This window comes from Sapajus apella, unplaced genomic scaffold, assembly GCF_009761245.1.
Source record: "Sapajus apella isolate SASKATOON/1434 unplaced genomic scaffold, GSC_monkey_1.0 scaffold15, whole genome shotgun sequence".
Classification (NCBI taxonomy): domain Eukaryota; kingdom Metazoa; phylum Chordata; class Mammalia; order Primates; family Cebidae; genus Sapajus; species Sapajus apella.
In genome coordinates, this window is record NW_022436955.1 from 11,472,629 (window position 1) to 11,497,455 (window position 24,827).

The following is a 24,827-nucleotide window of genomic DNA, read 5'->3' on the forward strand; positions in this document are numbered from 1 at the left end:
AAAAAAAAAAAAAAAAAAAAAAAAAAAAAGATTAAATGTTCTGTAAATGTCACATGGATGTTCCACATGCACCCCACACATCCAAAACTGAACTCTCCACTGCTTCCCAAATCTGTCCCTCCTGCTGCACTCCTGTGCAAGGGTCTAGGTGCTGCCCTCATTCTTCCCTTCCACCTGACATGGAAGTTCTACTGCTGCTATCTCTCGATTCTACTCCACTGTTTGGGGCACTACACTCTTTTTTTCTGTTTTTCTTTTCTGAGACAGGGTCTTGCTGTGTCGCCCAGGCTAGAGTGCAGTAGTGTGATCATAGCTCACTGCAGCCTTGAACTCCTGGGCTCAAGCAATCCTGCCTTAGCCTCCGAAGTAACTGGGACTACAGGTGCATGCCATCATACCCAGCTAATTTTTAATCTTTTGTAGAGACAGGGTCTTACTGTGTTCTCCAGGCTAGTCTCAAACTCCTGCACTCAAGCTGTCCTCCCACCTCCACATCCCGAAGTGCTGGGATTACCACACCTGGCCAAGGTGGCACCCCACTCTCACTGGCCCTTTTAATCCACTCTGAACCTCCTCCAGGTTAACATCATCCTTCTCTCTAAGCACAGATCTGATTGCCTCTTTCCTCGTAAACGCTTTCATAGCTCTCCTTCACTTCCCAGAAAGGTCCTGGTCCTTACTTGTGTTGCTCTCCATAACCAGCTTCTGCTGACCTTCTATAACTTCATCTCCACATCCCTGACCTTGTGCCACCAAACTGCCCATTCCCAGACACAGGAGGTTACTCTGTGTTTCTGAGCCATTGCAGTGTGTTATTCTCTCCCTGAAACACCATTCCCACCTTTCTTCATGTGACTCTTGCTATAAGATTCATCATGGTTCAAGGACCTTGAAGTAGGGTTTTGGCCTAGGTAACCGGGCAGAGATGTGGTTCGAGATACTCCCTGGACTCGCCGCCATGGGCGTGTGCTTGCTTATTCCAGGAGTGTCTACCGCGTACATCCAGAAGTTCACTAACGGTGGCAAGGAAAAAAGGATTGCTCATGTTTTGTATCCATGGAATTTGATGGAAAGAGATAGGCGCATCTCTGGAGTTGATCTTTACTATAAGTCAAAGGGTTTGGAGAACATTGATTAAAGAAGCATTTTCCTGATTGATGAAAAAATAACTCAGTTATGGTCATCTACCCCTGCTAGAAGATTATACAGTATATTATGTAGCATGCAGTGTGTTATGTAGTGCTTAATAAAAATAAAATGAAAAAAAAAAAAAAAAAAAGATTCATCATGGAGATCACCTCCATCAGGAAGCTATTCCTAACCCCAGCTTCATTCTACATTATCTGCTGTTGGTTCTTAAGCTTAACACCATGTCATATTGAAATTATGTTTTTGGCTGGGTGCAGGGGCTCACACCTGTTATCCTAGCACTTTGGGAGGCTAAAGCCGGCGATCACTTGAGGTCAGGAGTTGGAGATCAGCCTGGTCAACATACCAAAACCCTTTTTCTACTAAAAATACAAAAATTAGCCAAGCATGGTGGTGGGCGCCTTGGTAGTCAGGAGGCTGAGGCATGAGAATTGCTTGAACTTGGGAGGCAGAGGTTGTAGTTAGCTGAGATCATGCCAGTATACTCCAGCCTGGGTAAAGTACAGGTCTGATGGTCTCTGTGGGTTCTCTGTGGTCCGCTTTTTTTTTTTTTTTTTTTAAATATGGGGTTTCACCATGATGGCCAGGCTGGTCTTGAACTCCTGACCTCAGGTGATCCACCCACCTCGGCCTCCCAAAGTGCTAGGATTACAGGCGTGAGCCACAGCACCTGGCTCTCTGTGGTCCTCAAGATGCCATAGTAAAACTTGCCGGGGCCTCCTTCTGCTGCTGTTGATGGCAGCAAATGTCTCAAAAAAAAGAAAGTATCTGTTTTTATGTTTTTATTTTTATTTAGATTGTGAGTTAATTGAGCATGTTCTACGTGTGTGTTAAAATATGACCTACATTGGTACATTGGACCATGTTTTATTTATTCCTGTGCCCCTGGTATCTACTAGATATTCAATAAATGTCTTGTCTTAATTGATCATTTCTCTTTCAGTTCTGTGTGTCATTTTTTTTTTTTTTTTTTTTGAGACAGATCTTGCTCTGTCACCCAGGCTGGAGTGCAGTGGCGCCATCTTGGCTCACTGCAACCGCGACCTCCCGGGTTCAAGCGATTCTTCTGCCTCAGCCTCCAAGTAGCTGGGGTTACAGGTGTGCCCCACCACGCCCAGCTAATGGTTTTGTACTTTTAGTAGAGACGACATTTTGCCATGTCGGCCAGGCTGGTCTTGAGCTCCTGACCTCAGGCGATCCGCTCACTTCAGCCTTTCAAAGTGTTGGGATTACAGGAGTGAGCCACTGAGCCCATCGCGTATGTCATAATTAGTAGGAAATCCTAGCTCTTTTCAACCCTTGGGGGCCTCAGGTCGACACAGAGAAGGGCCCTCTCAGTAGACAGGTGGTGACCTCTGGAAAGCAGTAACTTCAGCACTGCACCTTGTCCAGGCCTCCCAAGCCTCAGGGTATTCATAGTTTGAACATCTCTGTCTGGGACTCAAACTGGAAGAACTGGCTCCTGGATCTTCATTGTAAGGGAGCAGGATACCCCGATCTTTATTCTGAGTTAAATCTGGGTGAAACTGTGAGTGTTCTCTCTGAGCTCAAGCCTCTCTTATTCTTTTTTTTTTTTTTTGCGACGGAGTTTCGCTCTTTTACCCAGGCTGTAGTGTGGTGGTGCAATGTCAGCTCACTGCAACTTCCACCATTGGGGTTCAAGCGATTCTCCTGTCTCAGCCGCCAAGTAGCTAGGATTATAGGCCCCTATCACCACGCTCAGCTAATTTTTGTATTTTTAGTAGAGACAGGGTTTCACCATGTTGGCCAGGCTGGTCTCGAACTCCTGACCTCAGGTGATCTGCCTGCCTTGGCCTTCCAAAGTGCTGGGATTACAGGCATGAGCCACCACGCCTGGCCCCACCTCTGACTCTTGAATGAAGACCAGGAAGGTTTTGCAGTCACCCAGTGGCAGTGCGCTGAGTCTTGTGGTCCCAAGTTCACTGGGATTGATTCCAGCAGCTCTGAGCCTTGTGTGGGATTTCAGCCATCCATGCAGTGTGCTGGGGAAGTGAGAGACAATGGAACAGGGAGTTAAACTGCCAGGGTGGGTATGGTGCATTAGCAAAGAAGTGGAAACCTTCCAGGAGAATGAGGTTAGGGCAGAGTCCCAGGGAAGTGGTTTGTTGTTTGTTGCAATGGGACCAACCCCTGTAGGAGGCCTAAAGGGCTGGGAAAGATATCCTTGAAGGAGGCCTTGGAGAAGCAGCTTTCTGAGCCCTGGTGGGTGATGGTGTTAGAGAGCAGGCCTCCAACACTTCACACCCCCATTTCAGAAAAGATGAGTCAGAGTAATAAGAGGAATGATTTTAACATTTTAGGAACATGGGACTTCAGCTAGGATAAGGGGCCCCAGCAGAGGAGTGAGGAGGGTGGGCGCCCTGACAGCTGAGGCTGTGTGTGTTCCTGCCGCCTCTCAGGGTTGAAGAGCAGCATGAGACTGAGGCCCAGGGAGATATGAGTCAAAGCTGTGAAGCTCAGGCCATCCATTCAGCTAGACCCTGTGTTGAGCCAGGGCTCTTGAACAGCAAAGCCATACTCCTGACGCAGAAAATATATGAGAGCCAGCACTTGGGATTTTTTTTTCTTTTTTTTTTTTTTTGAGATCGAGTTTGACTCATGTTACCCAGGCTGGAGTGCAATGGCACGACCTCGGCTCACCGCAACCTCCGCCTCCTGGGTTCAATTCTCCTGCCTCAGCCTCCTGAGTAGCTGGGATTACAGGCACGTACCACCATGCCCAGCTAATTTTTGTATTTTTAGTAGAGATGGGGTTTTATCATGTTGACCAGGATGGTCTTGATCTCTTGACCTCGTGATCCACCCACCTCGGCCTCCCAAAGTGCTGGGATTACAGGCTTGAGCCACCGCGCCCGGCCAAGACTTTGGTTTTAATGAGACTGCATTTCTGGAGAGGGAGGGCTGAGGAGCATGGCTGGTTTCCTTTGAGTTTTCCTGGCTGTGCTGACTTGTTCTCTCTTTGTGCATAGGTGTAGACGGGGCACTGCCTTCAGAGCAGGTCCTGCCAGCCTCTCTGGAGAGGATGCCCTCGTGTCCGTGATGGGCTGTGGGACAAGCAAGGTCCTTCCTGAGCCACCTAAGGATGTCCAGCTGGATCTGGTCAAGAAGGTGGAGCCCTTCAGTGGCACTAAGAGTGATGTGTACAAGCACTTCATTACAGAGGTGGACAGTGTTGGCCCTGTCAAAGCCGGGTTCCCGGCAGCAAGTCAACATGCACACCCCTGCTCCAGTACCCCAACTGCTGGCCACACAGAGCCTCCCTCAGAACCACCATGCAGGGCCAGGGTAGCTAAGTACAGGGCCAAGTTTGACCCACGTGTGACAGCTAAGTATGACATCAAGGCCCTAATTGGCCGAGGCAGCTTCAGCCGAGTGGTACGTGTGGAGCATCGTGCAACCCGGCAGCCATATGCCATCAAGATGATCGAGACCAAGTACCGGGAGGGGCGGGAGGTGTGTGAGTCGGAGCTTCGCGTGCTGCGTCGGGTGCGTCATGCCAACATCATCCAGCTGGTGGAGGTGTTCGAGACACAGGAGCGGGTGTACATGGTGATGGAGCTGGCCACGGGTGGAGAGCTCTTCGATCGCATCATTGCCAAGGGATCCTTCACCGAGCGTGACGCCACACGGGTGCTGCAGATGGTGCTGGATGGCGTCCGGTATCTGCACGCACTGGGCATCACACACCGAGACCTCAAGCCTGAGAATCTGCTCTATTACCATCCAGGCACTGACTCTAAGATCATTATCACCGACTTTGGCTTGGCCAGTGCCCGAAAGAAGGGTGATGACTGCTTGATGAAGACCACCTGTGGCACGCCCGAATACATTGCCCCAGAAGTCCTGGTCCGCAAGCCCTACACCAACTCAGTGGACATGTGGGCGCTGGGCGTTATTGCCTACATCCTGCTCAGTGGCACCATGCCCTTTGAGGATGACAACCGCACCCGGCTATACCGGCAGATCCTCAGGGGCAAGTACAGTTATTCGGGGGAGGTGAGTCTTCCCTGTCCCTGTCCTGGGATATTGGGGAGGCACCTGCAGGGGCAGGTATATCCTGCCACTCTCAGCCAGAGGTACGTCCTCAGGGCTATGTTCATGAGGGCCAAGCAGGTCACATAAAAGGGAAAAAGTGAGACTGTCTGAATGTAGTTTGGGTTTCCTCAAGGTGAACTCCGAGGCAAGGACTTGGGACCAGATAGTTTATTTGGGATGTGCTTCGAGTAATTACAGGTGAAGGAGTGGAGAAAGTGAGGTGGGAAAGGGAGAAAGTCAGTAGAGTATATTGAGAAGTCTATTGCCACTGTGGGCCACTGGGGACCTTGGTAATAACCATGTGGAATGGGCCTCATGTTGTACCACCGAAGGGCAGGAATGTGAGTTTCTTCTTTTTTTTTCCTTTTAATTCACTGACTCCTGTACCTCATGGGTTGAGAATTTCTTTGAAGGTACCAAATCCCTGGCGCTTCTTGGCTGTCCTGTTGCCAACTAGTGCTGAAGAAAGTCTTCAGGCAGAGAAGCAGAGAGATGCAGGCACTGGCAGTGGGAAGCTGTCACCAGGCACAGAGCAGTGTGCCGCAGCTGCAGATGGGCTCAGGGGTGAGCTGAGAGAATGTGGGCAGGGCCTTCCCAGCACCTGCTCCGTGGGGCCCCAGGCAAGCTAGACTGAACATACCCATCTCAGAGAGCAGCTTCTTATCTCTGTCCAGTTTTGCCACACAAGGAGCTTCTTATGTGTCCAGATATTCTGATTTTTTTAAAAAGAGAAGCTAGACAATCTGATCTTTTTTTTTTTTTTTTTTGAGATGGAGTCTCGCTGTGTTGCCCAGGCTGGAGGCTGGAGTGTAGTGGCACAATCTCGGCTCACTGCAATCTCCGCTTCCTGGGTTCAAGTGATTCTCCTACCTCAGCCTCCCAAGTAGCTGGGATTACAGGCATGTGCCACCTCGCCCGGCCAATTTTTATATTTTAGTAGAGACGAGGTTTTGTCATGGTGGCCAGGCTGGTCTCGAACTCCAGACCTTAGGTGATTTGCCTGCCTTGGCCTCCTAAAGTGCTGGGATTACAGGCATGAGACACCACTCCTGGCCAGAAAATCTAATCTTAAAATGTTAGAATATTCTGATACACTGCTTGAACCCGGAAGGCAGAGGTTGCAATTAACTGAGATCGACAGCCTCGGCGACAGAGTGACTCCGTCTCAAGAAAAAAAAAAAAACTAAAAGAATATTCTAATTCACATATTTAATCAGCTTCTTGTGTGCCAACAAACACTAACCTGTGGGTCAGATTCAACCAGCATGCCATCAGTTTGTGTCTTTGAATCCAGTGGTAGTCCAGATACCTCCCAAATGTGTGAGGTTTTAGCACTGTTGGGAGCCAAAGGAAGGTACAGAATAGTGAGAGCTGGTTGGTCCTTAGGAAGGATGCTGACTGAGTGGAAGACAAGACTGACTGCAGGAAGCAGTGAGCATGGCAGCCCAGTGGTATGCTGGGAAGGCTGTGAAGAAGAGAGTGTGTGCCAGCTTTATGTGGGAGGGAAGTGGGCTTTGCAGGACAACAGGATTTTGCCAAGGCAGTGAGTGTCCCCTCTTCTAGGAAGTTCCTCATAGAGCCCCCTCAGGTGTGGACCTGCCAAGCTGCTATCCATGCGTCTTGCACATCTGTGGATGTGAAAAAGCTCTGGAGTAGCTCCCTTCTGTGGCCCAGCTTTCCTCCCATGGGTGTGGGCCAGGCCTTCTCTGGCTCCAGCCAGCATTTCCTTCAAGAGTCACCCAACAGATGGCTGGCGCAGCTCATGCCTGTAATCTCAGCACTTAGGGAGACTGAGGTGGGTGGATTGCTGGAGGTCAGGAGTTCAAGACTAGCCTGACCAACATGGTGAAACCCCATCTCTGCTAAAAATACAAAATTAGCTGGGTGTAGTGGCGTGCGCCTATAATCCCAGCTGCTTGGGGGTGCTGAGGCAGGAGAATTGCTTGGACCCAGGAAGCACAGGTTGCAGTGAACTGAGATTGTGCCATTGTACTCCAGCCTGGGCAAAAAGAGTGAAACTTCTTCTCAAAAAAAAAAAAAAGTCATCCAACAGCCTCACGCCACTTACTTTGCCTTCAGCGCTTGAGGTCCTATGCTGTAGCACCTTCCCTGACAGCTTCCGGATGTGGCTTTGGGGTCCATCAAGGACTTCCTTCTGCTGGGGAGGGGGGTAGCATTCTCTAGGGGCATCCCCATGTCATATCTCTCAAAGGTGGCACAAGGAAGGGAGGGAAGCTTTCCTCTTCAGGCCGACTCTGTTGTAGGCACAGAGGAGGGTATCTGTTTGTACCACTCTTAGGAGATGGTTGAATAGGAGTCAAGCGGGTGGTGTGAAGATTTATATCAGTAACTAGGACCGGTGGGCCTAGGGGTGAAGGGGCTACTGTAGAATACCAGGTGGTTATTGCAGAGTGGTCAGCGTTGTGGAGAATTCAGTCCTGGCCCACTGTCATTCTCAAATTTTTTATTTGTTTTTATTTATTATTTATTTATTTTTTTAAATTAAAAAAAATAAAGACAGGGTTTTACCATGTTGGCCAGGCTGGTCTTGAACTCTTGGCCTCAGGTGATCTGCCTGCCTCGGCCTCCCAAAGTGCTCAGATTACAGGTGTGAGCCACCATGCCCGGCCTCTCAGATTTTTTTTTTTCCTCTGTCTCTTTTTTTGTTTTTAAGACATGGGGTTTTCCCATATTGGTCAGGCTGGTCTCGAACTCCTGACCTCAGGTGATCCACCCACCTTGGCCTCCCAAAGTGCTGGGGTTACAGGTGTGAGCCACCACATCTGGCCCACTCTCAGATTTTAAGTGGAAAGGTGGGTTCTGCAGAAAATCTGGCTGTCAGTACTGGTGTGGTAGCTCACACCTGTAATTCTAGCAGTTTGGGAGGCCAAGGTGGGTGGATTGCCTGAGCTCAGGAGTTCAAGACCAGCCTGGGGAACACGGTGAAACCGCATCTCTACTAAAAATATAAAAAATTAGCCGGCATGGCGGCGTGTGCCTGTAATCACAGCCACTCAGGAGGCTGAGGCAGGAAAATTGCTTGAACCTAGGAGGCGGAGGTTGCAGTGACCTGAGATCGTGCCATTGCACTCCAGCCTCGGTGACAAAATGAGACTCCATCTCAAAAAAAAAAAAAAAGAAAAAAGAAAATCTGGCTGTTACATGCTTATAGCACTGGGCAGTAAATGGGACCATATTGATACTGAATGAGAGCCTGGGAAGCCAGAGCATAGTCCTTAATACTCAATTAACAGTCAGGAGTCAGGAGTGGCCAACAGTGAATTAACTGTCTCACTCAGGACCATTCCAGTCTAATTAGATTTGATTCAAGGCTCAGATAAAGCTTTGGGTTTGGTTCCCAGCGTCATCATGGCAAGTGTGAGCTTTTGGGTCTATGGAAGCCTCTGGGAAGAGTGAGAGGAGCAGGCACAGGTGGTGATGGAGCAACCTAAAGATGAAGCCCCTTGATCTTGATGATGATCCTCCTCAATAACGTTGGGGCAGTGACCTTATGTTTACTTAGTTCTCAGATATGGATTGGCCATCAGTTTGGCACAATCTGTAGCTATAAACCGGTGATAAGAAATCCTTTCCATGGCTGGGCACAGTGGCTCATGCCTATAATCCCAGCACTTTGGGAGGCCAACGCAGGTGGATCACCGGAGGTCAGAAGTTCAAGACCTGTCTGGCCAATGGTGAAACCCTCTCTCTACTAAAAATACAAAATAAATAAATAAATAAATAAATTAGCCAGGTGCAGTGGCAGGCACCTGTAATCCCAGCTACTCGGGAGGCTGAGGCAGGAGGATTGCTTGAACCTGGGTGGCAGAGGTTGCAGTGAACCGAGATCGCACCACTGCACTCCAGCCTGGGGGATAGAGTAAGACTCAATCGCAAAAGAAAAAAAGAAATCCTTTTCTACAGGGGTACGATGGCTCATGCCTATAATCCAAGCACTTTGGGAGGCTGAGGTGGGCAGATCACCTGAGGTTGGGAGTTCAAGACCATGGAGAAAACCCCATCTCTGCTAAAAATACAAAATTAGCTGGGCGTGGTGGCGGGTGCCTGTAATCTCAGCTACTTGGTAGGCTAAGGCAGGAGAATCACTTGAACCCGGGAGGTGGACGTTGCAGTGAGCCGAGGTTGCAGTGAGCTGAGATTGTGCCACTGCACTGCAGCCTGGCGACAAACTGAGACTCTGTCTCAAAAAAAAAAGAAAAGAAAAATCCTCTCCCAGGCTAGGCACAGTGGCTTACATCTATAACCTCAGCACAGTTTAGGAGGCTGAGGCAGGAGTATCACCTGAAGCCAGGAGTTTCAGACCAGCCTGGGCAACATAGTGAAACCCCATCTCTTAAAAAAAAAAAAAATCAGCTGGGTGTGGTGGCACACCCCTGTACTCTAGCAACTCAGGAGGCTGAGGTGGGAGGATCACTTGAGCCCAGGAGTTCAAGGTTGCAGAGAGCTATTTGTGTCACTGCACTCCAGCCTGTGTGATAGAGCAAGGATGGAGCAAGACACTGTCTTTTTTTTTTTTTTTTTTTTTGAGATGGAGTTTCGCCCTTATTGCTCAGGCTGGAGTGCAATGGCTAGATCTCAGTTCGCTGCAGCTGCCACCTCTGGGGTTAAGCAATTCTCCTGCCTCAGCCTCCCGAGTAGCTGGGACTACAGGTAAGCGCCACCACACCTGGCTAATTTTGTATTTTTAGTAGAGACGGGGTTTTCTCCATGTTGGTCAGGCTAGTCTCAAACTCCTGACTTCAGATGATCTGCTCGCCTTGGCCTCCCAGAGTGCTGGGATTATAGGTGTGAGTCACTGTACCTGGCCTGAATTTTTTTTTTCCTTTTAGACGGAGTCTCACTCTGTCTCCCAAGCTGGAGTGCAATGGCATGATCTCAGCTAACTGCAGCCTCCATCTCCCTGGTTACACTGATTCTCCTGCCTTAACCTCCTGGGTAGCTGGGATTATAGGTAGGTGCCACCATGCCTTGCTAATTTTTGTATTTTTGGTAGAGATGGGGTTTCATCATATTGGCCAGGCTGGTCTCAAACTCCTGACCTCAGGTGATCCGCCTGCCTCGGTCTCCCAAAATGGGTAGGATTATAGGCGTGAGCCACCAAGCCCGGTGAAACTGAAGTTTGATCTGTAAATGTCTGACGCTTGAGAGGCTGATTGTGTTCTGGGAGCTCTGCATGGTGCCAGGCTCTTGAGAGTCCATCTGGCAGAGGGGACATTTGAGCTTAGCTCAGGAGTCAGGGAGAGAGATTTCCCAAGATACACTGACAGAGGAAAGACTCTGCTACAAGCCTGTAGGTTTGCCAAGTTCCTGATTCTGGCAGTTATTGATCTGGCAGTTTATCTAAATGGGGCTTGTGCAGTCTTGCTAACTGGCTATTGATTACCTGAGGGTTGGAAAATGACGAATGGGGTGGGGAGTGTATTCCTGTCCGCTCCTACTGTAACCGAAAGACCCAGTCCTTAGATTCTGTCCACTGCTCTGCTGGAATCACAGGACAGCACTCTGGGGCTCACAGTGAGTGAGTGAATGTTGAGGCACTGCCCAGCCTTTTCTCCTACTACCCTTTTCCTGGAGCTGAAAAGCATCAGTTTGTAGCTCCAGAGGCAAGTCCCGGCAGGCTCTGGTGGCCCTTATCTGTAACCAGGAGCTTGGCTGACCCCCAAAATCAGATTCTACCACCCCCTGTGGAGAGCTCCAGGACATTTCCTGGGGGAGGGGTCCTCATCATGAGATGAGGCTCTCTCAGCTGGAGACCAGTCCAGCAGACCCTCAAGCCCCACCTAGACCTATTGAATCAAACTCTACATTTTAATGAGATTCCAGGGGATATGTATGAACATTAGGAGTCTGAGAAGTACCAGCCTCTTCCACTCCCTGGCAGGGCCCTGGTTCCTCTTTACGTTTTTGCATGGAGGTGAGGACAGACATCACTAGAATGGGCCCAGCAATCACCCCTTCCAGCCGCTCACTTCACAGCCAGACGGTCTACTGGTAAGCAGAGGCAGCATCTCCTTCAAGTTCCTGCCAGCAACCTAGCATGCTTTTATAGCTCTGTCCCAGAACACTAGGATAGGCTTTTTTGTTGTTGTTGTCCTGGCCACTGCCGACCCACAAGCACCTGCGCATACCTGGGGAAAATGCAAGAGACATGAAGGCCTGTTCTTCCCATCCGTGGAGGTTGAGATTGCCTGGGGAGAAGGAACTGGAATAGGAAATGGCCATAGGATGAACCTGCATTGGCAGGCACATGTGAACACAGGCCTTGACACAGAGCCACTGGGCCTGGGCAGTCTGGAACATGGACTGTGGTGTTCAGGTCAGGTGGTTGGGTCCTGACCCCACCTACTCCAGCCATCTGTCCTATATGTATGATAGGTGTTTGCCCTGATGAAGGCCTTCTAAATGAGCAAGGCTCTGCCAGGAGAACCTCTGTGAGAGAAAGAGTGTGCCATGCTGAGGGGGGATGTTGCTGTTTGAATGGAGGACCTCTGATGCAGCAGAGTTTGGAGGTATGCATTCCTCACCAGCCAGTGTCTCATGGTGCTTGGTGCCTTTCTAGGGGCACCTTTCCTGTTCCCTGACCCTGTAGAGTGCTGTCTCCAGTACACCAGGCCCTGTCCAGTGTGCTTGTTTCCTGCGGGCTCCATCCATGCAGCCCCAGTCCTGTGTCGCGTTCAGTGGCTTCCATGGACTTGAATAGAAAGCTTCCTCCAGAAGATGAATTTTGAGAAGGAGGAGGCCCCAAGAAGCAGGCATTGCTGGGTGCTCCAGAATAAAAAGGAGATTGGGAGTGACACAGCAGAGTTTGAAAAGGCGGGAGGCGGGCCTGGTGTTGTTGGGAGCCCTCTGCACTGTGGGAGGAACCCTCTGGGTTCTGGGTAGTGGAGGAGGAAGGAAGCAGAACGAGGGAAGGGAGGCTGGCAGAAGGAAGGCTAACTGGAGGCTATTGGAATAATTCCCTCCTGGCTTCCTGGGGATGTTTGGGGCAGATCAGGGATCCCGGGGGGTGGGATCCACATGGTATGCGTAAGTCACAGCGTTGCAGGTGAGGGAGTATGGGGCAGAGCCCTGCTCTGCAGGAGGGACGTCAGCTTGTATGGGCAGGCTTGGAGAAGATTCCTGGCTGCTCTCTGACCTGGAGAGCACGTGGGATCCTACCTACTATCCTGGCACTCCAGATCCCCCAGCCGGAAGCCCAGGCCCTAGACACCAGCCCACTCCATACACACCACTGGCCCGAGTCATTGCCTCCATTCACTTTCCACCCCAAGCTTCTGCGTAAACTGTTTATGCTGCTCCCCATGTTGGTCTTAGTTGTTTCCTTTAGGAATAATGCTGCCTGCTGCCATTGTGTGGTGCCTACTGAGTAGCAGGCCCAAGGCTGGGTATTCTGCACCCCTTATCTCCAGTCACTGCCAAGTAGTACGTAATCTTCTCCTTACAGATGAGGAAACTTGAGGATGGTGAGGTTACGTAACTTGGCTGTGGTCTCCCAACTGGAGGATGGCAGGTCTGGGATTTGATTGCAGGCTGCCTTGGCTTCAGAGTTCTTGGCCTGTCCACTGCTACAATCTGCTCTCCCTGGTACATGTGCCTTAGCACGTTGCTGGTGTCTTGTTTCAGTGCTTTCTGGGCTGTGATCTATGGATACATCTCTCCCCTCTAGCCGGTAGGGTCCTTGAGGATAGCATGTACATCAGTATATACAGTCTCCACTGTCATGTCCAGGCCTAGTGCACAGTGGTAACTATATGCTGGGTTGAACTGGAGTATTTATAATTGATAACTGGTAGGGGAACTTTCTCTTAGCTTCTCCTGAGGGGAGCACCAGTGGCTATTGGTGATGCCCTGGGAAGGGTCCGAAATGTTACTGCTGGCAGGCAGACAACCTGTGCAGCCAGTGGAGTGCTCCCAAGGGACCAGACTTCCACGAGGAAGCAGAGAGCCTGCTGGCGATGCACTTAGGCTGCTGGCCATAGCTGCCTGTGGGCATGGGCTGGGGGAGGATTTGAAGGCCCAGGGCTGGTGCGTGCTCGTCAACTTTTAGGGCAAATACAAGACTCTTGAAAGAGGAGCAGATGCTGAGGAAGAGATAACTGGAGAGGAGAAATCTGAATGTTTACCCAGCACCCAGAGGCACTGGAGTGGAGAGGGCACCCTGGAGTGGAGAGGGCACGCTGAAGTGGAGAGGGCATGCTGGAAGTGGTGGGGAGACACAGGTTAGGAGAGGTAGGGAAGGCCTGTGTGAGTGTGAGAGCAGTCTGAGGACACAATGAGTCACCTTGAGAGGTGGCTTCCCGTCACATGAGGCCCGGGAGTCCTAGAGGAGCTGTTTCTAAAGGATGGCACAGAAGGTGAGTCATCAGCTGCAGACTCATGCTAGAGGACTGTCAGGGTCCTCCAATGGGGAGAGTCTGTGATTCACTTGACATGAAATGTGACATCCTTGATGTCAGTGCTTTTGTCAAGAGTTCTATTCCTAGAGGCAGGACGGATGAAGGGGCTTTTGTAGGATTGATATTAGAGTGATGCCATTAGGAGCTTTTCCGTCTGCTGCCTTCAATATCCTGAATTATCACCCTCCTCTGCTTGGGCAGTCTCTGAGCTGTGGGTGAGCCAGGTGACTGTACCAGGAACAGATGGGCTTGGGTAGAAGTTCTCACAGCCCTGTAAGTGCTGCTTGTGAGGGGAAGGCCACCTTCAGGGCCACTCTGTTGCTGCCTGGGTGACAAAGGCTGGTGGGAGGTGGCTTCCCAGGGGTGGGTGTCTGGGTTGCAGGTTAACCATACATTGATCTGGGACCAAATATACCTGAAGGGGCAGTGAGCTTGGTCACCTATAGTTCTATTTTTTTTTGAGATGGAGTCTCACTCTGTCTCCCAGGCTGGAGTGCAGTGGCGTGATCTCGGCTCACTGAAGCCTCCACCTTTTGGGTTCAAGCAATTCTCCCACCTCAGCCTCCTGAGTAGCTGGGATTACAGGCATGTACCACCACGCCTGGCTTTTTTGTATTTTCAGTAGACAGGGTTTCGCCATGTTGGCCAGGCTGGTCTCGAAACCCTGACCTCAAGTGATCCGCCCACCTCAGCCTCCCAAAATGCTGGGATTACAGGCGTGAGCCACCATGACTGGCCCTGATTTCCCCACTTTTTTTTTCCCCGAATTTTTTTGTTTGTTTTTGAGAAGGAGTCTTGCTCTGTTGCACAGGCTGGAGTGCAGTGGTACAATCTTGGCTCACTGCAGCCGTCGCCCCCAGGTTCAAATGATTCTCCTGCCTCAGCTTCCCAAGTAGGTGGGATTACAGGCTCCAGCCACCATGCCTGGCTAATTTTTGTATTTTTAGTAGAAACAGGCTTTCACCACATTGGCCAGGCTGGTCTCAAACTCCTAACCTCAGGTGATCTGCCTGCTTCAGTCTTCCAAAGTGCTGGGATTACAGATGTGAGCCACCACGCCCAGCCTCCCCACTTATTAAAGTGACTCTAACATGCCTTGGGATGTAGAAGATAAAATGAGGTGCAGAGAATATGGCATGTCTCAGTGCTCTCTAGGTGACAGGGCTTGGTTATGCAGCCTGGTTTCTATGCTCTTTTTTTTTTTTTTTTTTTTTTTTTTTTGAGACGGAGTTTTGTTGTTGTTGCCCAGACTGGAGTGCAATGGCACGATCGCGGCTCACCGCAACCTCCGCCTCCTGGGTTCAAGCAATTCTCCGGCCTCAGCCTCCCAAGTAGCTGAGACTACAGGCACGCACCATCATGCCCAGCTAATTTTTGTATTTTTAGTAGAGACGAGGTTTCACCTTGTTGACCAGGATGGTCTCGATCTCTTGACCTCGTGATCCACCCGCCTCGGCCTCCCAAAGTGCTGGGATTACAGGCTTGAGCCACTGCGCCCGGCCTCTATGCTCTTTTTTTTTTCCCTCTTGTTTCCCAGCCTGGAGTATAATGGCACAAACTTGGCTCACTGTAACCTCCGCCACCTGGGTTCAAGTGATTCTCCTGCCTCAGCTTCCTGAGTAGCTGAGGTTGCAGGCATGTGCCACCTCACCCAGCTAATTTTTTGTATTTTTAGTAGAGATGGGGTTTCTTCATGTTGGTCAGGCTGGCCTCGAACTCCCGACCTCAGGTGATCTGCCCGCTTCTGCCTCCCAAAGTGCTGGGATTACATGTGTGATCCACTGCACCTGGGCTATGCTCTTTCTGTCTCCCTCCCTGCTCCTCACCTCCCCTTACATGCCACAAGGAGCAGCCATGTGAGCAAGGATAGGACCTTACCCCAGAGTCGTGGGGAGGGCTGTCTGGGTGTCGGGAGAGCAGACCAAATGTATATGCTGGTGGCAGAGTGGATGTGGGAAGGCAGGGAGCATGTTCCCTGGCTTATGCTTGGATTCTCCTGGATGCTTCAATTGCCTGACTTTTCTCACCTTCAATGTGGATGAGGACTGTGATGCACCCATCAGCTCACCTCTCTTCTTTTTTTTTTCTTCTTTTTTTAAATATGGAACGCTTCACGAATTTGTGTGTCATCCTTGCGCAGTGGCCATGCTAATCTTCTCTGTATTGTTCCAATTTTAGTATATGTACTGCTGAAGCGAGCACTCTTCTTTTTTTTTTTTTTTTCCTTAAACATACTGCATTACTCTCTTCTTACTGACCCCTGCTCCCAGAGTCAGAAGATGGCTTTCCCATGACTGTCCCAATAACTGACAGCACGAGCAAACACAAATCAGTTTAGAATCCTTCGCTATGAGGCATCCATCCCTAAGCCCTTTCCTGCTGGCCTGCTGGGGCTGCATGAGGATCCCATGAGGACAAGCAGATGCCTCCATATCCGGCCAGGAAGGGTCCCATGGGGAAAAGCCATCCCCACCTCACTGAAGCATGAAGTGTTCAATAGATTAAGTCCCTCTCCTTCACTGCAGGAGCAGATAGCCTCAGGCTGGATTCCTGACTGGTCACTGGGAAGTGGCCTGGTTTGGGCCACTGGGTGGAGGTGGTGGACCCTCATTGGTCACTGTGGTTGGGGACCTGCCCTTGGTTGGAGACCCTCTGGCAGGAAGACAGAGGCAGCTCCCTCCATGTGAGGCCACAGACAGCTCTGAGTAGAGAAGAGCAGGAGCCCCCTCTTATGCCATCTCTGTGTCACCACTGGGCTCCCTAGAGCCCTGTCTTCTAGGTGTCCCTTTGTTGCTGCTGCCCTGGTTGCGCACACCCCAGAGAGCAGCAGCTTCCCTGTAATGGCAGGAGCAGACCCAACCCCCATGCTGCTGCATTCAGCTGTTCCCGCTGACCACCTATAGCATCACGGCAGCCTGGGTCACAGCTGCCTTTCATCACTTTTTCCACCTCCAGCCCTTGAGGCCCGGCCAACAAAGAGCGGGGTGTGGTGGCTTGTGCTCAGAGCCATCCCTGGTGCGTCAGCTGTCCCCTCTCCCCTGTCTTTTCATTGTCTGTCTCCACCTGGAGAGCACCGCTCTTCATAGGCTCTGTTGCTTCTGGGCCCTCGAGTTCCTCTGGGAGATGCTGGGCTGTCATCTCTCCCACATTCTGACCTCTTTATTTGTATTTATTTATTTATTTTTTAATAGAGACAATGTCTTGTTGTAGAGCCCAGGCTGGGGTGCAGTGGCGTGATTATCATTGTACCCTTAAACTCCTGGGTCCAAGCCATCCTCCTGCCTCCGCCTCCACCACACCCAGCTAATTTTTCTTGAACTCCCGACCTCAGGTGATCCGCCCGCCTCGGCCTCCCAGAGTGCTGGGATTACAGGCGTGAGCCACTGCGCCAGGCCGGCCCAGCTAATTTTTTAGATTTGTTGTAGAGATAGGTTCTTACTATGTTGCCTAACCTGGTCTTGAACTCCTGGCCTCAAGTGATCCTCCCGCCTCGGCCTCCCTAAGTCCTGGAATTAGAGGTATGAGCCACTGTGCCTAGCCCTGACCTCTTTAGATCCACTCATAGCCTCCCATGCTCATCCTTCTCCCACCCCTGCCAAGGTGGAGGCAGGCTCTCAGTTGCATAGCATATTTGATGGTGACCTGGTCCAGCCAGCTTCACTGGCTGTGCTCCTCCAGGCTCACCTTCCCTGATCAGTCCTCCCATCACAAGGTTAGTCTTCTCCATCATGCCTGACATGACTTGGTAGATGTGTGGTGCCTAGAGAGCTCTGCTCCCATGTGGCCCAGCCAGCTTGGAGCAGAAGGCTCAGTCACATTCATCTCTTTATTCTTCCTGCCTTCCCATGTTGACCTATTGCTGGCCCTGAGCCAAGTCCTGTGTGCAAGGGTTCCAGAGACAGAGAGTACAGTGTGGATGAGATGGTAATAGCCATTGAGCCTCCAAACTGCCTCAGAAATTAGGGTGGAAAGAAGTTAAAAAAAAAAAGTCCAGGTGCAGTAGCTCACGCCTGTAATCCCAGCACTTTGGGAGGCTGAGGCGGGTGAATCAGGAGGGCAGGAGTTCAAGACCAGCCTGGCCAACATGGTAAAACCCTGTCTCTACTAAAAATACAAAAATTAGCTGGGTATGGTGGCCTTTCCTGTAGTCCCAGCTCCTTGGGAGGCTGAGGCAGGAGGATTGCTTGAATCAGGACCCAGGAGGTGGAGTTGCAGTGAGCCAAGACCCGCCCATTGCCCCCCAGCCGGGGCTAAGAGGCGAGACTCTCCCCCAAAAAAAAAAAAAAAGGCCAGGCATGGTGGCTCACGCCTGTAATCTCAGCAGTTTGGAAGGGCTGTGGATCACCTGAGGTCAGGGGTTCAAGACCAGCCTGACCAACATGATGAAACCTCAACATACAAAATTAGCTGGGTGTTGTGGTGCATGACTGTAATCCCAGCTACTTGGGAGACTGAGGCAGGAGAATTACTTGGACCCAGAAGGTGGAGTTTGCAATGAGATTGTGCCATTGCATTCCAGCCTGGGCAACAAGAACAAAACTCCGTCTTAAAAAAAAAAAAATGCTATGTGCGGTGGCTCACGCCTGTAATCCCAGCACTTTGGAAGGCTAAGGTGGGCTGATCACGAGGTTAGGAGATAAAGACCATCCTGGCTAACACGGTGAAACCCCATCTCTACTAAAAATACAAAAAATTTGCTGGGGGTGGTGGCATGCCCCTGTAGTCCCAGCTACTTGGGAGGTTGAGGCAGGAGAATCAATTGAACCCGAAAGGTGGAGGTTACAGTGAGCCGAGATCGCGGCACTGCACTTCACTTCACTCTGGGTGACAGAGTGAGACTCCGTCTCAAAAAAAAGAGGCTAGACCCTGGGAATCACTTGGCATCAGCAGAAACCTTGATGAGTAGAGATAAAAGAGATCATGTTGCAGCAGGCTTCTAAATCGGAACTTCCAGGGCTACTCTAGGACATTTTTTTTTTTTTTCCCAAGACGGAGCCTGTCACCAGGCTGGAGTGCAATGGCACGATCTCGGCTCACTCCAACCTCCGCCTCCCAGGTTCAAGCGATTCTCCTGCCTCAGCCTCCGAGTAGGTGGGTCTACAAGCATATGCCACCACGCCCAGCTAATTTTTGTATTTTTAGTAGAGATGGGGTTTCACCATGTTGGCCAGGATGGTCTCAATCTCTCGACCTCGTGATCTGCCTGCCTCAGCCTCCCAAGGTGCTAGGAGCCACCGTGCCTGTCCATCTAGGACATTCTTTTTTTTTTTTTTTTTTTTTTTTTGTGAAACCGTTTTCACTCTTGTTTCCCAGGCTGGAGTGCAATGGCGGGATCTTGGCTTGCTGCAACCTCCGCCTCCTGGGTTCAGGCAATTCTCCTGCCTCAGCCTCCTGAGTAGCTGGGACTACAGGCACGCGCCACCATGCCCAGCTAATGTTTTGTATTTTTAGTAGAGACGGGGCTTTACCATGTTGACCAGAATGGTCTCGATCTCTTGACCTTGTGATCCACCCACCTCGGCCTCCCAAAGTGCTAAGATTACAGGCTTGAGCCACTGCGCCCGGCTAGGACATTCTTAAAAGCACACATCACTAGATTGCTGGTGCAGGCTGATTGCGAAGTGAGCAAACAGCATCCTTCATGATCTTTTTTATTTTATTTTATTTTTTTAAATAAAAATGTGGTTTCACCATGTTGGTCAGGCTGGTCTTGAACTCCCAACCTCAGGTGATCCGCCCACCTTGGCCTCCGAAGTGTTTGGATTACAGGCATGAGCCACCATGTCCGGCCCCTTCTTGACCTTAAGTTGTGCCGTCTCCCTCCTCTCCTTCCCCTCCACTCTGTGGCTCTGGGCAGGGATAGGCAGGGCACACAATTTCATTTTGTTATCCATTTCAAGTTTCAGAACACAACCTTACTAACCTTTAAGTTGTCACACCTTTTCTCATTTTTATCTTTATTCTCTGCATGTTTTTAAAACTCCATTCTCTTCCCTCTGTTTCTCTTCTCAGGCTCTCTCCCCCTACACCCTTCCCTTTTCTGTTGCTTGCCGCCTCACCTGCCCTCTGCCGGGTCCCAGGGTGGTAGATTCTGTCTGGTCTGAAAGCCCAGGCACCAGAATGATGGGTTTTTGACCAGAGGAGGGGAAGCTGGCTTTGCTGCTACACAGTGTCTAATTCTACTGAATTTGACAAAATGCTGGTCATCGTGGGCAGCATCACTGGGTGCTGTTCTTGTTGTCATGCTGCTCTCTCCTGAGTAAACCCAAAACTCTGTTTTCCAGAATTTCCTCTGTGCCCTTTTCTCTGCTCTCATTCAGGCCCACGTAAGTACAGAAAGGAGGCCTTTGAAGATGGGAACACTGGGTCTGAAAATACATCTTGAAACAGAGCTGAGGGAATAACTGAGTCATGGTAGCAAAGCTCAGGCTGCTTCCTCCCTTCCTTTCCCTAGCAGTGCTGTGGTGGGGCCACCTTCTCTGCCAGCCTGCCTGCCCCAGAATCATCGTGGGTTAAATAAGGAACCCAGGGGTTAAGAGGTCAGCTTAGCCAGGCGTGGTGGCACGTGCCTATAGTCCCAGCTATTCAGGAGGCTGAGGTGGGAGGATTGCTTGAGCCCAGGAGTTCTGGGCTGTAGTGCACACTATGCCGATTGGGTGTCTGCACTAAGTTTGGCATCAGTATGGTGACCTCCCAGGAGCGGGGGACCACCAGGTTGCCTAAGGAGGGGTGAACTGGTACAGGTCGGAAATGGAGCAGGTCAAAACCCCCGTGCTGATCAGTAGTGGAATCGCACCTGTGAATAGCCACTGCACTCTAGCCTAGGCAGCATAGCAAGACCTCGTCTCTAAAAAAAAAAAAAAAAAGAGGTAAGCTTAAATGCTAGATTTTCTGCTCTGTGCTTCATATGTGGCCATGTGAGGGAAAAGGCAGAGGAAAAGGAATCTAGGACTTTAGAAACTGGAAGGGACCTAGAGTTCATGACATTCAGTCCCTTCATGCTGAAAGTGATGACGGTGTGATTTCTCTAAAGCCAGCAGAGAAGGTAGAACTAGAACTCGGGTTGCTGGGCTTGCAGTCTAACCCTTTAATCTATCCCACATGCCACTCAGAAGAGACACCAATGGGCCTTTCTCTCCCAGCCTCACTTGCCAGTAGGCAGCCCTGCCTGCCAGAGGAAGTCTGGGGCCACCCTGTAAGCTGTGTTTGCTGCCAGAAAGAAGCAGCTTCCTCCTCTGTCTGCAGCCTATGCCAGAGAGCTGGCACTGTTCTTTGTTTCCTTCGCCCTTGGGCTCAAGGTGAGACTGTTGGCAGTGGCCTGGGTAGTGTTCATGCCAGGCCCTTGTGCCAGTCATTAGAGCTAGAGCAAATGAAAAGGGTTGGTGCCGGGGGTCATCCGGCAGGAGCGGAAGGCCCTTCCTGCTCTGCTGCCTCTCCCTCTCCAGGGGGAGTCGGACTCCACTACCAAGGAGTGGTTTTGGCCCAGCATGGGTAGAGGAATGAGGAGGGCCAGTTGGTAAGGAGGTGCTCAAGGAAGAGGTCCCTCCCCATACCCACTATTGGCATCTTTGTTGTTCCAACTCAGGAGCAGGTACCCTAACTGCAAGGGGAAAGGACTCTTTGAGGGCCATGGACTCAGGAAAAAGGCAGCCAGCTTGATGGTAGGGGTCAGAGCGGAGGTGATGCCCTCCTCCCATAGCCCCTGCTTGTCCTCCTCTTGGAGCAGGGCCCAGCCCTCACTCATGCAGCAGCCTCCCAAAGTGCTGGGATTAGAGGCATGAGCCATTGACTTGTCCAGAGACTGTAGAAAGGAGAGTGGAGGCCATGATCCCGGGTATGGAAGCTGTTCTCTGATCCCAGAGCAGGGGGAAACCTAAGAGTCTGGGGCCAGAGCCAGTGACATCTTAGCGTTTGCCTCTGTGGCTCGTGCTCCACATCAGCCCAGAAGCAGGTGGAAGCCTCAGAGAGACTGCCCAGGTGGGTCTTAGCACCTGTGCTATCTGTCAGCCAACTGAGGCCATGTGTGTCCCTGGTGTGGCCTCAAATAAGTATACTGGTGCACAAGTTCTGTCCTTCACCAGAACAAACAGTTGTGGAGACTAAAGGCCATGACTGTTCATAATTTTCCCTTTTCTCCTGCTTAGAATGCTTCCCGGCCAGACAGTCCTTGGCTGACATACATACTTAAGTGGCTCCAGGGGAAGCAGGTGGGTTGGGCTGCTGGTGTTGAGCGCTTTCTTAGGAGGTGCTGAGTTGATGTGGGGCCGGAAGCATGGCTGTGGGCGAGTGTGGAAAGCCTTACTTTTTTTTTTTTTTTTTTTTTTTTGGAGACGGAGTTTCGCTCTTGTTACCCAGGCTGGAGTGCAATGGCGCGATCTCGGCTCACCGCAACCTCCGCCTCCTGGGTTCAGGCAATTCTCCTGCCTCAGCCTCCTGAGTAGCTGGGTTTACAGGCACGCGCCACCATGCCCAGCTGATTTTTTGTAGTTTTAGTAGAGATGGGGTTTCACCGTGTTGACCAGGATGGTCTCGATCTCTTGACCTCGTGATCCACCGCCTCGGCCTCCCAAAGTGCTGGGATTACAGGCGTGAGCCACCGCGCCTGGCAGCCTTACTTTTCTGAGCCCTGTGGGAGGCCTCAGCAGGGCTCCCAGACTGAGGCCTGTTATTCTGGAGGTTACCCTAAGACCCTGCCTCACAGTGAGCTGGATGAAGACTACCTTGTGTTCAGCCTGACTTTCTTCTGTAGTTTCCTCTGTGTACAAGGGTTAGGCTGGGGGCCATTGGCACAGCCTGGTTCTCAGGTCAGGACGACCTGAGTCACATTAGCTTGGAGGACCCACCTGGCCCAGCTGCTCACAGCTCTTCAAAGATGGGGAGAGCTGTAACCTGCCAGAGAGGCCAGGCCAGCCCTCAGACAAATGAGTCTGTCTGCATTCTGCACACAGCCACACATCCACAATAATTGGTGAGGCGAGAATCTTGGGGAGCAGGGGGAGAGGGATCGATCTGGCTCGCTTTGGCACTAACGGGCCGGCCGCTCCATGAGCAGCAGGGGTTGATGCCTGGTGTGAGTCTGTGCCACTCTGAAGATGGAGACACTTAAGCCCATAGGGCTGGTCTGGGGAGAGGCCTCTCCAAGACTGCATTGGTAGTCTTGGTTTGGAGTTTTGGGTCCATAGTTTGGCTGGGTGTGGATGTGAGGTGGGGAAGACTCCATTCCATCCATGTTCAGGCTCCTAGCCTCTGTAGGGGAGCTGCCCCACTTTTGTCTTGGCTGGACCAAGGGGCAGGGGCAGAATCCATGTCTCAGCCCTGTTGGGACAGCCTGGGTTGCCAGTCCTGTCTTGGGGCTGTTCCATCAACAGGCCAGGCTGAGCTGCAGCATGTTCCCTAGTGAGTTCTCCTTTTCCTGGAGACTGTAGAAAGCCAGCAGGCAGCACAGGTGTCCCCTGACCCACTCTGTTCAGCTGGGTATGTGCTGTCTCCATTAAGCTGCTTTCTGTCTCTCCAGTGGGTGATGGGAGCTACAGTGAATGTCTGTGTTCTGGACTGGCTGCCCCCAATAGTGGTTCCTCATGTTCAGGGGGCAGCCATGGAGTTTTTAAAAAAAAATTTTTTTAATGTGTTTTTTTTCTTTGAGACAGAGTCTTACTATCTTGCCCAGGCTGATCTTGAACTCCTGGGCCCAAGCAGTCCTCTTGCCTCAGACTCCCAAAGTGTTGGGATTACAGGCAGAAGCTACTGCGCGTGGGTTTTGGGGCTTTTTTGGGCTGTGATCCAAAAGCTCTTGTGGCAGCTGTCTAGTCCTGCATATTGGCCTCAATACTTCAGTATAAACCGTGAACAACACAAGCCCCCAGGGGACTTACCTGCCTGCATGGGAGGGCTGTTGCTGTCTGCACCCACACACAGCCCTTGGATAGTAAGGTATCTATGGGCCTCCATTGGCTGCATGCTACTGGGCCCTGAGTTTCCTCCTGAGGGCCAGCATCTCCCCAGGAGTCACTGGGTGCTGCTGGCCCACTGGTGAGGATGAGCCTGTTAGGTGTGTTTGGAAATGTGGTTCCGCTGTTGCTCCCATTTCAGCTCAGTAAAACTTGAAATAACCTTCCAAAGAGTGGGTGAGGACAGCAGCTACAGGTAGCCCCAGCCCTTCCTCAGAAGCGTGTTCTCCCTGCCGCACCCCTTTACTGACTCCCCCTGGGTAGGGGAAAAGTTGAAGGTCAAGGGAGCCAGACTAGGGGTAGCATTAGTCAGTGAGTATGCATGTCTGCTAGATGGCTGTGCACCTGCCCTGAAGGAAGACTCTCAGATCCTCCTAAGCCCCCTGGAGGGCATGTTCAGCAGTTCCTTAGGTTGAAGGGTACCATGGGTGAAACAGGCAGACCTCAGCTGGCAGGAAGGAAAGTGATGGTGTTCTTAGCATCCCTGTTGAGCCATCTGCAGCAGGCTCAGGAAAGGTCCTAGCCACCTACCCTTGGGGGAGCGTCAGAACCCATGCTAAAAGTACTCCTAGGAGATGGAGGACGCAAGGACTCATCTGACTGAGCCCCATGGCCTGGAAGCAGCTCCAGGAAAGGGTACCCATCTGACAGCAGCATCGTAGGTTGTTACTCACCTGTGCCTACTGAGCGCTTCCTGTATGCGCAGCACCAGGCACTGGGGCTCATCCAGCTCAGCATGATCTCATGGGAATAATCAATGAACACGAAACTGCAGTCTTCAAGTTACAGCTGGAATAATTGCTGGAAGCACTGGGGACTAAGAGGGAGTCTAAGCAAGTGTCCTTTACCCTGAGAACCAGAGGATCCAGCCAGGTGAATACAGCCATGAGCCTGAGGCCCGGAGACAGACAGCTGCTGGGTGTGGGGCTAAGACGAGGCAGCCCTAGGTGCATGTGGCAGAGCGGGCTTTATGGAGTTCCTTTGTGGCTTAAAGAAGTCATGTGCACTGCAGGGTGCCATTGAGAAGGGTCCTGGTTCCTGCCTGGCCCCCGGAAGTCCCTGCCCTCAGCAGACTGGGAAATCTAGTTGCCTTGAATTATTTCCTTTACTCCCCATGCTGGGAGGTGGAGTCAGGGAGCAGTGGTCTCCCACCACTGTAAGGACTAGGAAGTTCCCCTCTAAGTGGCCTGATCCTCGTCATCCAGGGATTGGAGCGTCAGTCTGACTTAGGATGTGGTGGGAAAGTTTGAGTCATTCT

At 51.2% G+C, this 24,827-nt stretch overlaps 2 protein-coding genes and 1 non-coding gene across 5 annotated transcripts in view; 2 read left to right on the forward strand and 1 right to left on the reverse strand.

Moving 5' to 3' along the window:
• PSKH1 (protein serine kinase H1) overlaps positions 1-24,827 on the forward strand; it is a 39,146-nt gene that overhangs the window by 11,360 nt on the left and 2,959 nt on the right. For 2 of the 3 annotated variants that reach the window (XM_032283775.1, XM_032283777.1), the window contains exons 2-3: positions 4,140-5,166; positions 21,767-21,829. In XM_032283775.1, the coding sequence (XP_032139666.1) occupies positions 4,210-5,166; positions 21,767-21,829 (1,020 nt within the window). In that variant the 5' untranslated portion in view covers positions 4,140-4,209. The remainder of the gene's footprint in view (positions 1-4,139; positions 5,167-21,766; positions 21,830-24,827) is intronic. The other variant, XM_032283778.1, reaches the window with a different exon arrangement.
• LOC116555304 (NADH dehydrogenase [ubiquinone] 1 alpha subcomplex subunit 1-like) lies at positions 862-1,279 on the forward strand. Its single transcript, XM_032283782.1, has one exon. It carries the CDS (start codon positions 926-928, stop codon positions 1,136-1,138), a length of 213 nt encoding a protein of 70 aa, XP_032139673.1. The 5' UTR covers positions 862-925; the 3' UTR covers positions 1,139-1,279.
• Positions 15,718-15,824, reverse strand: LOC116555881. The gene has a single exon (XR_004270724.1). It is a non-coding gene; the product is annotated as a U6 spliceosomal RNA (small nuclear RNA).

What these genes read in the sequence shown, in the direction of transcription:
- LOC116555304 (XM_032283782.1), top strand. Translation starts at nt 926, where the DNA reads ATGTGGTTCGAGATACTCCCTGGACTCGCCGCCATGGGCGTGTGCTTG.